The sequence below is a fragment of the Falco biarmicus genome, chromosome 3 (assembly GCF_023638135.1).
Source record: "Falco biarmicus isolate bFalBia1 chromosome 3, bFalBia1.pri, whole genome shotgun sequence".
NCBI lineage: Eukaryota > Metazoa > Chordata > Aves > Falconiformes > Falconidae > Falco > Falco biarmicus.
The window spans coordinates 72,144,641-72,159,733 of NC_079290.1; the positions used below are offsets into that span (position 1 = coordinate 72,144,641).

The window sequence follows — 15,093 nt, forward strand, 5'->3', positions numbered from 1 at the left end:
CTTAGGAATTTCACTAGGATGTTAAGTGACAAACTGAAGGAAACTGTGATGCTAATAAGCAGCACAAAGACTGTATATTTAAATCTAGTTCAGACCATAGTAAAAAAAAAAAATCCCTAAGCAGTACAATAGGAAGGGTGTTGGGGAGAGGCATACAGTATTATCTGCTTCAGGATACAGATAAAGCAGTAAGCACTAAAAGGCCAGTAAGCTAGGCTTCTAAAACAAAGAATAAGCAAAGTTTTTGCTCTTGACTTTTAAACATTTAAAGCAAAGATATAAATTTGGACCAGTTAAAAGAAGAAAAGCAGAGACCCACAAGAAACCTAACAAGGCACTTTCTCCTCAGCGACCACCTTCCTTCAAAGATATTCTAAGAGCATATCAAAAACTGAATCAGTGAAAACTTGCAGTGTTTAAGGACATTTCAGATTATGAAGAATTCCTTTTCCCCTGCAGCCCATCCAGTTGCAACCAGACGAGAACTATTACTGTTGTGTTTTAGGGGTTTTTTGTTTGGTTTTTTTGTGTTGGGGTTTTTTTTTTTTAGAAGAAGGAAACCCCTGGGACTCCAAGAACATTATCTAAACTCTCTTTTAAGTTTAACACCTCCCCAGTATTTAATCCGTTGTATTCTGGTCATGTATTACCCAGTCACTAACATCTGTGGTGTCTGGGCAGGAGTTAACAGCTGAAGAGATTACCTGCAAGTCTCTTTGAACAAGAGCAATAAGTTACATGTGGTTTACTTGAGGATTTACTGATCAGGTCCTAGAAAGGAAGCAGTCCTTTTGATGGTACTCATGTTCTGTTTAATGCAAGCTCTTAACAGTATTTCCACGGAATACTTAGCTGAGATTTGAGGCAACCAGTTTAAGGAGAGTACAGTCTCAAGAAAACGTCCATTACAATCTTTTGTCACTTGTTATGAGCAGCCCCTGAAAAACGGCCTTTTCACAAATACTTCACTGAAACTAATATATATAACCATAATGTATCAAGATATACTTCATATTTAAGGAAACAAGCTCAGTTGTGGCAGTTTTTGAGCAGCTGTTTTCAGAGCTTTTTGAGGGCCTTCAGATACTGACATTTAAGCCGTTAAATGCTTCATGCACAGGAAGCATCATGACAGCATGCTTAGCTAAAAATATTCTAATGTCTATTTATTGTCAGTGTAATTAAGTCTTGCATGACAGAACTAAGTGATACTTAACAGACTGGGTTTCAGGAAGTATTTCTGGACAACTATACATAAAATAGGCAAAATATAGTTATTTCACTGCCACTGCTACAAACACATGAGTTAAACTGAGAAATCATGTTGGAAGATAACACAGGGAGGGAGATGAATAGGGTAAGTACCGTGTTGTACACAGAACAATTTATAGGCTCTCAGGAGTAGTATTTATTACTGCCTCATACTGATCAGTTGTCCTGACAGAAAAAATACCCAAAATATTTTATCTACGCAATGAGGATCAGCATCCTTAGAACCACAGCTCCTCTTCCATTTTGTGTATCTTCTGCTTTCCATTAATTTCATAATGGTAGAAAATTCCTTTCTGAAAAAAAACTAATACCAGGAATAGAAAGCCTTTGCTAAGAAAATGTAACAGCATTACATACTAGGGAAGAAGCTACAAAACCCTACAATAGAAGTGTGCTGTAAGTAAATTTAGTTGCATTTGACCGGACATGTGGAAAAATTGGTCAAAAAGGCCTTTCCCACACTGCTCATACTCTTATTAGTTCATCTTGAGTTTGGGGGCAGGGGGAACTTCTAATACTACATTTTAGGTACTGTCTCTCATTAGTCTTGTGTTTTACTTAAGGACAAACAGGTCTTCAGACCCATTTAGCCAGAAGCAGCACACATTGTTCCAACACCCACATCTGCTACAGAATACAACCACAGGTCAGAGAGCACAGAAGCAGCAGCTGGCATTTGACATCCAGTCCATAAGGTCTACAAGTAGAAGTGTCTACACACTGACTTGTCACACAAGACGAGCCTCAGGGATCTTAGGAAGTGAACAAGAACTACCTGCTTACCTGTCCTAGAAATCAACTCTGTTAAGGTTAGATGCCTGTCCAGGCACCAGTCAAAGTCTTACTAAGCATTTTCTACAAATTCAAGGACAAAAGTATTTTTTAGAAGTCTGGCTATTCTGCGAATTTTTAGAATTGGAAAGCCTTATCTTCCTACTCACCCTTTATTCTGTAGAAAAACCCTACAAATAAACTGTAGAAACCCAATTTTTAAAGTTTCCAAAGGCTAGAAAAGATTAACCAAAATTAAATGCAACTGCAGTAACTGCTAATGCGCTAGTTAACTGTAAGAACCCATATTCTATTTATCCTGAAAACACTTAGACAGCTGCCTCTGCTTTATGGACACTTGAACTAGAACAGTTTCTTCTACACAGTATTCAAAAGGGTGATCAATCCCTTCTTGCCAAAGTTGTGCAGATCTCAACGCATTATTTAAGACCCCAAGTCAACAAGTCAGTAAAAGAACAGCTTCCAAGGAGTGGTATGATCCTGCAACTCCCTGTTTACGTATTTTCCTCATACTGCCTATGCACTGGTGTATAGAAGGGCAGTACAAATAAGCTGCAAGTTCAAGACTGCCAAGTTCTGTTACGCTTGTGGTATTGAGACTGTTGTAGTTGTATCTTTACCTGAAGGCTTTTTAAAAGCATCTTCTCATTGCTTTTGTACACATCTTCCATAAAAGCCTTCAGGGAAGCAAATGAAATAAGACTAACAACCTGTAAGCTGGTTCACTTATCTGTAGGCAAATGCCAACATGCTTAGCAGAGCCCCAGGCAATCCTGTAGTGTCTAACAAGCTGATAAGCCACCTCTGAAAAGGAAGAAGGAACAATCCAGGACCTGCAGCGACAAGTAAAAGCTGACAAGCAACACAAGAACAGCCCTACCAAATCAGATCACTGGTATACCTAACCTAGTATCTCCTGTAATACCCAAATGTGTGCCGAGAAAAGAGCATGAGAATAAACAAGCAAACAAGACACCAACTACATTGCAGTCATAACTAGATTTTTGGGTAACTGCAAAGTGTACATTTCATTTTAAAACACCACAACGTGTAATTGTGCACTTCTCACAAGCACACCAGCTTCAACAGGTAAAAAAATATTATTTGGAAGGGATGAGAACAGTCCTCCTCACCTCCTTCAGATCTAAGCTTCGAAACCTACTCTCTTCTAAAGTTTGCCAGGAAAGGCAAGAGTACACAGCTTCAAATTCAAACACACAACTCAGATTATTATGTACTTGTTACACATTCTTGGAATTGTTACAGAGATCAAAAGAAAGGATTTGTCTCACAGCAAGACTGTACTATAGTAGTGAATACCCTTTCTCTGTGCTGAATGCACTCCTAGAAAACCAATGGCCCTTTAAATTTCAAGATCCAAACCAAACACCATTGAGAAAATGGTTATCCAAAATGTGATACAGATGAACTTGTTCTCTTGAGAGGTAGTACTTTGATGACACCAATTTATTTCCTCCAGTGCAAGTTATTTCGCGTTTGAGGATTTGTGGGGTTTTTTCCAAAGCAATGAAAACTCTGGAAACTTCAGAAAACATTTTTCAGTGGGATTAAATTATTTCCAACTTTTTTTTGCAAGTTGTTGTGAAAAGGAACTCCAAAGAAACACCAAAAAAACAAAAAGGAATGAACACAGCTGACTAGTTCTAGCAGCCTGTAGATTCTTAGACATCGTGTGGAGGCTTGAATTACTTTAATAATGTTACTAACACTGTTGTAAAGGAAAAATACACTTGCTTTCCAACGTTCACTTTTCACAGACTCCTTAAAATCAGGGATCCACAGTGATCTGCGGATATGGGGCAGAAAAGTACATGAAAACTGACCTGACCTGCACTCCTGCCATCCTCCCTTCTTTTTTCCCACACATGGAAGACGAGTAGAAGGATCACTGGAGAACGCTCAGTGAGGCCTCACCACTGATCAAAGCTACCTTGTTTACTCTTATTATCACATGCCCTACAAGACACAGGACTGCCCTACCTTCCACCCAAAGAAGGTGTCTTCAGAATTTCTATAGAAATGATGATGATCGTAAAGATCTTAATTTTCAGACAATTCAAGTTCAAGATTCCTTCTCTTTTTGAAGAGATGTATGAAAGTTTAAAGACTGAAATTTGGACCTTTGAAAAACTATTTTTGCCAACTTGTGTCAAGTTGCTCAAATTGGAAGTCCAATGTAACCTCTTCTGATTATATGATCCGTGTACCGACAAGTATACTGAACATCACTAAATAAATGTTTACCTATGATAAAATGCATCCAAAAATAAAATGGCCTTTACTGCACTTTTCATTGTGAATTGTGTTTCTCACTCAACTGCTGTCTTGAAGTTTGCAGAAACACACAACTACCTCACTAGAACAAGTGAACATAAGCCAACAGACCCAATAAATGGTTTCAGGGGCGTATAAGTCAGTACATTTTCCTCCCCTCCTGTTGCCCTTCAGTTTAGTATCTTCTTACCTAAATGGGCAGATTTCAAAACCGAAACTATTACCATTTTTCATTCTGCACCTAGAAATACTGGCCATAAGCAAGCCCAAGTAAACAAGACCAACTCAGTGGGAAGTTCATTGTTTAAAGTGCACTTTCAGATGTGGTTAAAACAGATGCAGACATGTTTTCAGCAGAGAGATGCAAGTCTCGGAATCCACTCAATTTACTAATATGATCAGGTCACCTCAAAACCAGAGACTGAATGGCAAATGATCATTGTGGCTTTCCTCCCTAACTTATCTTTGTTAATTTCCCTAACCTTCTACTCCTTGTGCAAACAATGCCCAAGCCAACTCTGAGCTGATTATTAAAAAAGCTAAAAACTAAAAATTCAGACAGCGCAATAAAGGATCTAACAGGAACCTGTAATCTAACACTGATACCACATGCAGTTGAGAATTCTTTCTAATCAAATCAGGATTGGCTCCTGAAGATGCAGAAAAAGTTGCTTGTTAGTCCCATAAACAGGCAGCCTCACTGACACTAGTATCAGCCATTCAATCCATCTTGCATGGCATGTTGCAGAAAGAAAGGTTCCTCCAGTGTTTTTAGAGAAGGCTTCCTTAGCGGCATTTTGACATACCACTTCAATTCAGAGCAACACCTGGTATTTCACCTTGAAAAGCACATACCTGCCCTAGGCATTTAACAGGAAGGAGTACAGTGTGCTCTGGAAAAGTCTATGCAAATCCAACTACTATCCACCTACAGGAGTGTAAAACCAAACAAAAACTTCATATAATCCACGGACCATCATTTTATTTATGTTAACAAGTCTCTATATTCTTCTGATTGCTTCCTTGAAGAGCACAAGGGCAACAAAAACTCATTTAGTTGGAAAATTTAAGATTATTTAAGTGTGCCATTGAGATAAAATACAGAGTCTTTAATAATTAAAAGGGAACATTCCCTACACTGGTCAAACTACTACATGTTAAGCACTTGCAACTTTGGACAATATTACTCTCACAAAGAATTCTGACACCTGTGAATAAATAAAAAACCCAACAAAACCTCAACTAAAACACCACCCCAAACCCAATGTTTACATCCTGTTACTACAGCACAATTTTACTTTACTGTTACTTGAAAATACACTATTTGTGTGGTTATAATTGGTTATATTTATTCTACTTAATATAAAAAGTCAATACAAAAGTGTTTCTCTAAGACAAAAGCAACTCCATATTTTTTTATTTTTCCATATACTTGTGAAAGAACCTTAGGATTTGTTCATACATGACTTTTCTAACTTGTGTTTAGGAGTTATCTTACCATTTGAGAATTTTATGTATAAAACGAAGAAGTCACCCCATTCAGTATCTAGAGAAGATTAACAGTTACAAGCTGGCACTAAAGTCTGTATCACTACTCATTTACCTCACTAGCTTTAAATAAGGCTAGTGATGGAATGCAATATAACTCGATGAGTAAAAATTATCATTTAAGGCTCTGTCTAGCAAGGGTTGCACTTTGTCAATGAATTAATAAACATAAAATAAACCCATGCAGAAAGCCATAGGCTCATAATACCATACAGCAGTTTTATTAAACTATAATCAAGAGTTGTTTGCAATCATTAATTCATAATTCATCCTTTGGGGATTTCCCTACCTAATCTGTCTAAAACCATCTGTTAAGAATGCTGAATAGCAAGAAAGCTGCACTAATTCTTTTTGTGCAGGATCACTGTATGGCAGTTTTGATTTAATACTCATTCTACTGGAGGAACTACAAAGATTTGTTTAATCTATAGAAAAGTCATTAATCAGATCTCATAAATTTGAAAGATAAGATGCCACTGAAAAAGAGCAATTGATTTTCACCTATGTCAGTAAGAAGCATCTTACCCCAACTACTTGAAACATTAGTCTGATTTCATTTATTGCATCAAAGACTAAGGTACTGAACATTATAAAGCAGTAGCCTAGCTTTACTCAGCCAATTTCACCATCGAAGGGGTCACAGAAAAAGAAACCTGAAACCAGTGCAGTTTCATGGTAGTACTGCTGCTCATGGGATAAAATGTTCAAGTGTCATTTTTCCTGTAAAGCAGGGTATCATTAGTGATATTAACATCATTAATTACTAATGTAAATAAATTTACCTACTTATTGTAAAATTGTAAAATAATTTACCTACTTAGGATGTTCTAAGGTACTCCTGTGCTCCCCAGCATACCTTAAAAACCACAACTATAAATTGTTATCTATTTCCCTTTCACTGTTATATAATAATGTAGCTTCAATAACTAAATAGCTGTCAATTAAAGACTAGCCTCAGTAAAGGGAAACCTGCAACCACATAACCCCAGAAATACAACTGATACTGTGACTAAAGTAATCACATTATTTTCATCCAGATCACAAACTCCTAAGATTAACTTTTCTGCATAAATCAAAGAGAAATAATCAGGTGCCTTTAGGGGCACAGAATATCAAGTGTAGGCTGAGAAACAGCTGAACAGTTAAGCCTCATGTAGAAAAAAAAAAAAGAAAAATTTTTGTGGAGTGAAAGTTTTGTAATACAAACCACAAACTCACAACTTAACCCACAATACCTATGAAACCAAAGAGGAAGAGTCAGTGAGCTAGTGACTAATTGAAACCAACAAGGTGCAACTGTGCACACAGGCAGCACACCACATGCTTCCAGACTCGATAGCAGCTAACGGGTATGACTCTGCATCCATGGCATAGTTTCTCTGCGGTACAGGATGTAAACTATGAAGAATTTAGCAGGAGGTTTGCTGCACTCAGTACAAGTTACAACACAAGCCTCTACACCATGATTCCTAATTTTATTACTCAACAGTAGTGCCAAGCCTCACGTCTAAAGCGAGTACCAAATTAATTCACAAAGAAGAAAATCCTGGAAAAGGGGAGAAATAGCTTCTTAAAGCTTGCAAGTTACTAGAATTTTTGAGGTACTGAAGAATAAATACTAGTACCCAAGAAGCATTTTAAAAGGAGTGCACTCAGATTTCCTCCTGCCCCGCAGATGAACTGAAGAAAGCAAAGAGTTTAAGACAAGTATGGATTACCCTACTTTTTCCAAAAAGGAATTTTCCCACACTCCAAAGAGAGCCATAAGGGGCAAAGCGCAAGCCCCCCTAGCACCATACGGGAGCAAGAACAGCCAACAATATAAGAACCCTTTAGCACCTTAGAGCTGGGAAACAGAAAGGCCTAGAGGTACCAAAAATGCCTAGGGAAACAAAGCAGCCAAGGGACTTGCTGGAACAAATCTCTCAGTGCATCTGCTGCATGGGAAATGCAAAGAAGTTGAAAAGGATGAGAGCTTCAACTGAATGTTGAAGTTCAGGATGGGAATAAGACCATATTCCTTACTTTTATGACTGCTGTACAGAAAGTACATGAGACGTTTGTATTTAGCCTCTAAAGAAGAGAGAGCACGTTTGATTTGCAACAAGTGCAAAAGTAGGTATGTAATGAGTCTGTACTGCAATACAATACTACAGCTACAGCCATGCAAACATCAGCTTATATATAAAGACCGATGCATGATGTAGAAGAAAAACAGGTAGGGAAAAAGTGGCAGGTTCTTCCCCCCGCCAGGTTTTGTAGATGTCCAAGAACAAAAAGCTATTGAAATCCAGTTAGAAGTCTAACAGTGCTTTAAACCTGTAAGCAAAAGGACCATTAAGACAAGTCCATGACTAATTCCCAAGGTTACTAGTGTTGCAGCTATTAAGTTTAGAGAAATGAACGCTCCTTGAAAGGTATCACATAAACGCATATCACACATATAAACCTCTTACATAGGTACTGGCCAGTGTTGACACCACGCGTGCATACATCCCCCCCAAAATAAAGCCTTATGAAGCTCCTTTGCTATATCCAGAGGAAATACCCTTCACTAGGGAGGTATACTAAGGTCCACATGTACAGGTATATTGAGGAACTGTATGTGAGTTACTGTTCATCGTTCTGCTGCTACTGAACTGAGTACAACGCGAGCAATGTAGTAGTTCCCAGTCACTTGAGGACTTTCAAGCCAATGAGACCACAAGACAGCTTCCCCAAAGACACTGCTAGCCTACAGACAAAATTCAAAGACCAGCGTCATGGAACAGGAGTCCAAACTCCCAACAAAACTACCCCCATCTCCACAGTTTCCCACTTCTCTTTAATCCCTTTAATAGAACATGCTTGTTCAGTTCCATGGAAAATAACCAGTTCCACGGAAAATAACCAGTTCCACTAAACATACAGTAACTTACCAGCTATTACAGTCCATTTCTTGAGGAGTTATAAGCCTGATATAACCAGTTACTTACTTAACACAACTTTGCCCCATCCCTTTGACAGAAAATAAGAACAGAGCAGAGTAGCTATTCATACTTGTGCTCAACTATAAAAGAAAGTAAAGCAATTCCTACTCCAGAAGGTATCTATGTGATGTACTTGGAAAATCTGTGTGGAATCAAAGTGACTGCAGAATAGGCTATGAAAACATTACATAAAATGAACCTGAAAAACTTGCCAACATGTTATTCACTAGGATTTCAAGAGATTGAAAGATGCAACAGATTTTATCAACTTTCTCATGCTATCTGCTGCTTAATACTAGGTCAACAGTTAAGGTACGGAGGTTGCCCAACACTTGTACATTACAATTCAATACAAAAAATTGGGAACAACAGAAGTAGTGGACACCTAAATAAATATGACGTACCAGCAAAGACTCAACATGTGTTTGTTAAAGGAATTCCTGCCTCACAAAACCACCAGATTTCTCTGTAGACATCACTGGTTATATGCATAAGGAGGCAGTCTGCTGAAAGAAAACTAGAAAACAAAGTCCATACCAAAGGTTTCAAAGGACACCAAGCAAGTCTCTGAAGAAAATGAAAGAAGGCCCTTTGTATGAATCCCACTAAGAGACAGAATGAAGAGAAGGAAGATGTAGGAAGGCAGGAAGTAGATGATTGCTTACTTTAATAGAGGGAAGTGACCAATGGAGTTTCACAGAAACATGCACTGGGCTATGGATTATTCTACATGATCATAAAGAGGGAGGAGAGATAAGCAGGTAATAAAATGATGACAATTTGCTGGCGATCCTAAGTTATTCAAGACAGTAAAGATAAAATCTGACTACAAAATTGCAGAAACATCTTGCAACATTGACAGGGAACAAAATGTCAGACAAAAAAAATCACTGCAGATTAAAGTGATACAGAAGGGAAAGTACCAACCTAGCTTCCTATGCAAGATCTTTCCAATACAATACATAGCTGGGGCGGGGTGGGGTGGTGTAGAATCAGACTTGTTTATGATGAGAGGGACTTCCAGGGTTATCTAGTCCAGCTCCCTGCTCAAACCAGGCCCACTTAAAGCATTTTGCTCAGGACCTCGTCCAATTAGTTCTGAACATCTCCAAAACTCCAGACTCTATAGGTGCTCTGCACACCTCATCCAGCATCTGACCACCCTTACGCTGGAAAAGGCCTTCTCTTACATCTCATCAGACTTCCCCATGTTCCTACTTCTGTCCATTGTTTCTTGTCCTATCACCATACATGTCTGGGAGCAGTCTGTCTCAGTCTTCTCCGTACCTGCCCATTAGGTGGGCAGCTGTAGTCCGCAGTAAACTCTGCCATTGGCCAGATGAAAAAGCACCACAGATTAAAGTGATACAGATGGGAAAGTGCTAGGTCCTAGCTGACCGTTACACCTCTCTTCTGGAGACCAAAAAAACCCCACTTCCTTCAGCCTCTCCCCTTACGCCACATGCTCCGCTATGTCAGTGTGCTCCCTGGTACCGGGGAGCTGAGAAGTGGACATGGTACTGCAGATGCTGTCTCACAAGTGCCAAACAGAAGGGAAGAATCCTTTCTGCAGCCTGCAGCCGCTAACAACCCAGCGTGCAGCCAGCCATCATTGCTGACTCCTGTTCAACTCTTTGTCCTCCAGGATCCCCATGTCCTCCCCCACAGAGGTTTTCCCTAGGCAGCTGATCCCAGCCTGTACTGTTGCGTGGTGTTATCCTGGCCCACATGCAGGATTTGGCATAAGGGCCTTGGTGGGACTTCACAAACTTCCTGTCAATCATCTGTTTGGCTTGTCCCTTTGTCTAACAGCCCTGTCCTCCAGCGTTATCACACACTCCCCAACTCACTGTAGGGGAGTTCACATGCCTGTTGAACATGCTGGCCCATCATCCAGGGAACATTCAGATAATTAATAAAGATGTTAAACAATACTGGCCCTAGTATCAGTCCCTGAGGGATGCCACTGGTAACTGACAAAAAGAATCGAGAAATTTTATATTAGGTATAGGATATATATTAGATTATACATGGACCTCCAGCTTGATCTAGTATGGTTATTCTAAAGTCATTAACTTCATCCTGAAAACTGTATCAGTAAGCTTTGTACATAAATAGGAAAACATTAGCTGTTGGTTCTTCTTTAGGCTTTAATATGTAACTCCAGAAACTTCTGGAAAAACAGAATACTGGCAGAACATTATGTAATGTTACATAACTAGACAGCATTTACTGAAACTGAAATTATTTTACCTAGCTTCAGATAAAGCAAGGAAACAATACCATAGTAAAGAACAGGTTTCATCCACCTCAAGGCAAGTACCACTGTTAACTTATGCAGAATCTGTGACCGACAATAACAAAATTCAGAAACACTGGTCTCATGGGCTTTTTTTAGCTATTTAGGCTTCTATTTTGACTATATAGATCAAGCCAACTCCCAAACCTCTGACAGGATCTCCTGTACCAAGAAGGTTGGGAAAACATGTTCAGTAACATGTGGGCACACATTCTCCAAAGTTCCTATGACAAAACAGGCTTTCTGAAGGTTGCACAGCTAGCTATAATCACACAGGTCTACAGTCAGGATGCTGGAGGATAGGTCACCTTCAGCTAAGAAAACTGACTTTGTTTTTTTGGGAACATGCAAAGACAGAGCTCAAAGTTCCCTCTCAGTGAACTTTTCCCAAGTGCATGACAGTGAAGGTTGACAAAAACCTATTCTGCAGTCTCTCAAAAGTGCTTTCTTAGAGCAGATCCAGACTCCTACAGCCATGAACAAGCCCAACTACCGCTAGACTAGCAAACAGATACATAATGGCAACTGAGGAAGCCACTGGTGGAGCCACATCCTGGAAAGTGCTTTTTCCCCATCCTTGCCTTTCCTCAACTGTTTAAATGACTTGTTAGTAAATGAGTCAGCACTGACCACTTTAAACATGCTTCCTGACTTGTGTTGCCAAAAACCTTCCATAAAAAAAAATAAAATCCAACATAATTAGACTGGAAATGAGTAGCAGCAGTGAAGGAGATGTCTAGATTTTGAAGAATGCTGTACTATTTACGTGTAAAACACTGAAGTCACCCATCTGGGAGAAGAGAATACTACTTGTTCTGAAGAAAATTGTGGGCTCTGACCTCACAAGCTGTATTTTATGAACTGTATGCCACATGCTTTGCACAATACTGTAGAAAGAATCTCTTCACAGCACAGATATGTAGATAGTGAAAAAGAAGCGTTAGCAAATATGCTTAATACTGCGGCTTAAATTTGCCGTCTTCTTTTGTCGTCTGTGGCACTATTCTAATAGTGCCACATCAGGGTCTGAACAGTACTAGAGAAAACGAAGACCTAGTTTAACTCTGTAAATGTAAGTGTAAAAACAAATTTATTAATAAATATATCCAGTAATAACTCCAAGGGTAATTTCTCCTGCTAGGAAAATAGGAATCTTATCCTACTGCTGGCAGCAAATACACTCTGATACTGTGTAAGAGAAATAAAAGCTGCAAAGCACAATTAAAAATAAACAAAAACAACGCTCACAGTTTCTGAGTAAGAGGCAAGTGGTCAAACACACAGTATTACACATTAATTAGGATGATGTACTTATACAGGACAAGAATTTAAATAAGAATCAATGCAGATGCCTTTTTTTTTCCTCCCCCTAAAAGAACAGATTTAGCTCCACAAGAGACTGAAAGTGAGTTTGTCAAACAGGGCACCTTTTGTTTCCTCTTTGCTCAAAGTAAATAAAGTAAAGCAGCAGCAACATTCTTTTTTCAGTAGTATGCAAGTATCACATAGCGCTTCTTAGTTTTTAACAAAAGGGTAAAGTGTCGAGTTAACTTCACAGCAAGAACAAATCCCTTTGCAAGTGTATTTCATACAAGCAGAAAAACAGGGTCCTATGACTGCTGATACATAGTTCATGTAGAATATGAAACCAAACTCTGAGATTAAGTACTCTATATTTCTGCATAAGTACCCAAACAAAGCCAGCCAGTGAGACCTCTACTGAACAATCTAGACAAAACAGTACAGACAGAACTGACAAACCGGTAATTCAGTGGGGTATTTTATCAGGCAAGTGTAGGGAGCTACTGCCGATACCATCAGCAGCTTCAGCCTGTATCTGAACAGAGCTCGGGGCTCACACTTCAAGGGAACAAGCTCTTCTGAAGTCTGGAGCGCTTTACCAGGAAAACTGTAAGCTCTGAGCGTTCACAAATGCTCAGACACCTCACGCCGTACGCAGGGGAGGTAAAAGATACTTTGAACACTGGAAGATGCAGTCATAGGTTTTGTGGTCAATGAAAAATCATACATGACATATTACATGTGCAATGATTCCACAGAGAGTAAGACCACTGTTCATAAGGAGTATTCCAAAGGAACGAGAATGTGCCCATCTCCGCAGAAATCTATTACAATTAAGAATTTAACATACGCAATTAAATTCCGCCTCTGCAACTGGAATGGTTTCTGTTAGCTCTCAAACTTCCTAAAAGCTGGCTCCGTATTTTACCTCTATCAACTGTTTCAGGAGTAGGAAACCCACTAAACTTTAATTTTACTTCGCGTTGGAACAAGTGGTTTAAACCCTTCCATGGGCTTCTTCAAACCGACTACGATTTCTTTAAACAGTGAAAGACAAATTCCAGAAAACAAAAAGACTAACTCCAGAAACACAGCTATCCATCACAAACCCTTCCTGCAGCCCAGCTGTACAACTGCAAAACAAGGCTTACAACAGTTTGTTTCCAGATGGGCTATGATGGTATAACCATAACTTGACCTCACCAGGACCAGTTGTTTTCGCACAGCTGTTCCATACGCATCATTTAGAAGATTTTGTACAGGTAAGTTTTGACTTGCTCACTTTAATAATCAGTGCTCAAAAGTACAAAAACGCTATACGGCAAGCACCATGCCGTTTTAATACATTATTTTTCAAGAAAGAAAAGTTGCATTGGGTGTATCAAGCGCCAAATTTCTAACTAAAGATCGGAAAAAAACCCAGACAAACTACCAACACCGAAGCGGCGGGCATGTAATTACTTAGCAGACCACCCGCAAGCCTGATGTTGATTTTTTTTCAAGCTCGTTAGGCACCGTGCGAAGCACGTTACCAGGTCACCCAGGCACAGTTCGCGTCTCATTTAACTCCTTAAAACTCGGGGACCGTCCCCGGGCGCCGCGAGAGCTCCAATCGGTGCGACGCTGGGGCCGGACCGCGAAACACAAAGCTCCGCCGGACCCCCGGGACGCGCCCGCTCCCACCGGCGGGGCACGCCGCGACCGACCCCACGCGGGGAGCCCTCAGGCGGGCGGCCGGGCCGGCCGGGTACCCCGGGCGGCGGCGCAGCCCCCCGGCACCCCGGGCCCAAACCGCCGGCGGCCCCGCAGCGCCTCCGCGCCGCGGGCGTTACGCAACGGCACCGCGACCTTGCGGGGAACTTCGGAGCCTTCCTCGGGGGGACGCGCCAGCACAGCAGCATCAGCCCCGCGCCGCCGGCGGGACCCCGGGCCCGGGACGCCGGGGAGGGAGGCGGGGGGCGCGGCGGAGAGCAGCCGCCCCCGCCCGAGCGGCCGGAGGGAGGGGGGGGGCTACGAAGCGCCGCGACCCGAGAGCACAAACTTCGGCGGCGGCCGAGCCCCGTCCCGGGCGGGAAAGGGGGGCGGGCCCCAGGCGGGCGCCGGTCGCTGCCCCCGGCCGCGGGGGGCTGCGGGGGGGCGGGCCGGGCTCGCGCGGCGGCATTTCTACCTGCGACACCAGCGGCACCAGCGTCTGCTCCACGGAGCGCGTGCGGATCTCCAGCCCCGCGTCCGCCCCCAGCCCCGACGAGGACGACGAGGAGACGCCGCTGCTGCTGCACGGGGACGTGGCCATAGCGGGGAGCGCACCGGCACCCCGGCCGCCGCCGCCCGCGCTCCCGCCGGACCAACTCCGCTCCCGCCGCTCCGCGCCTCGCCGCCGCCGCCGCCGCCCCGCCCCGTGCCCCTCCCCCGCCCAGCCAGGGCACCGCTGCCTCGCCGGGGCGCCAGGCGATGCCGCGCGCGCGCGCTCAGCCCCCACCGCCCCGCCCGCCCCCAACTCCCGCGGCCCCTTCCACGCCCCTTGGGACGGGAGTTAAAGCGACAGCGCCCATTTCCGCGCCCGCCGCCCCCTCCCCGCCCCCTCCCCCCTCCCCCCCCCCCTCTTCTCGCGCCTCG

The 15,093-nt window shown here is 42.1% G+C and overlaps 1 protein-coding gene across 1 annotated transcript in view; it reads right to left on the reverse strand.

Moving 5' to 3' along the window:
- CTNNAL1 (catenin alpha like 1) overlaps positions 1 to 14,862 on the reverse strand; it is a 58,758-nt gene extending 43,896 nt beyond the window's left edge. Inside the window, exon 1 of the mRNA XM_056333713.1 lies at positions 14,645 to 14,862. Coding sequence (XP_056189688.1) covers positions 14,645 to 14,770 — 126 coding nt within the window. The 5' untranslated portion in view covers positions 14,771 to 14,862. The remainder of the gene's footprint in view (positions 1 to 14,644) is intronic.
- Between the last annotated feature and the right edge of the window lie 231 nt (positions 14,863 to 15,093).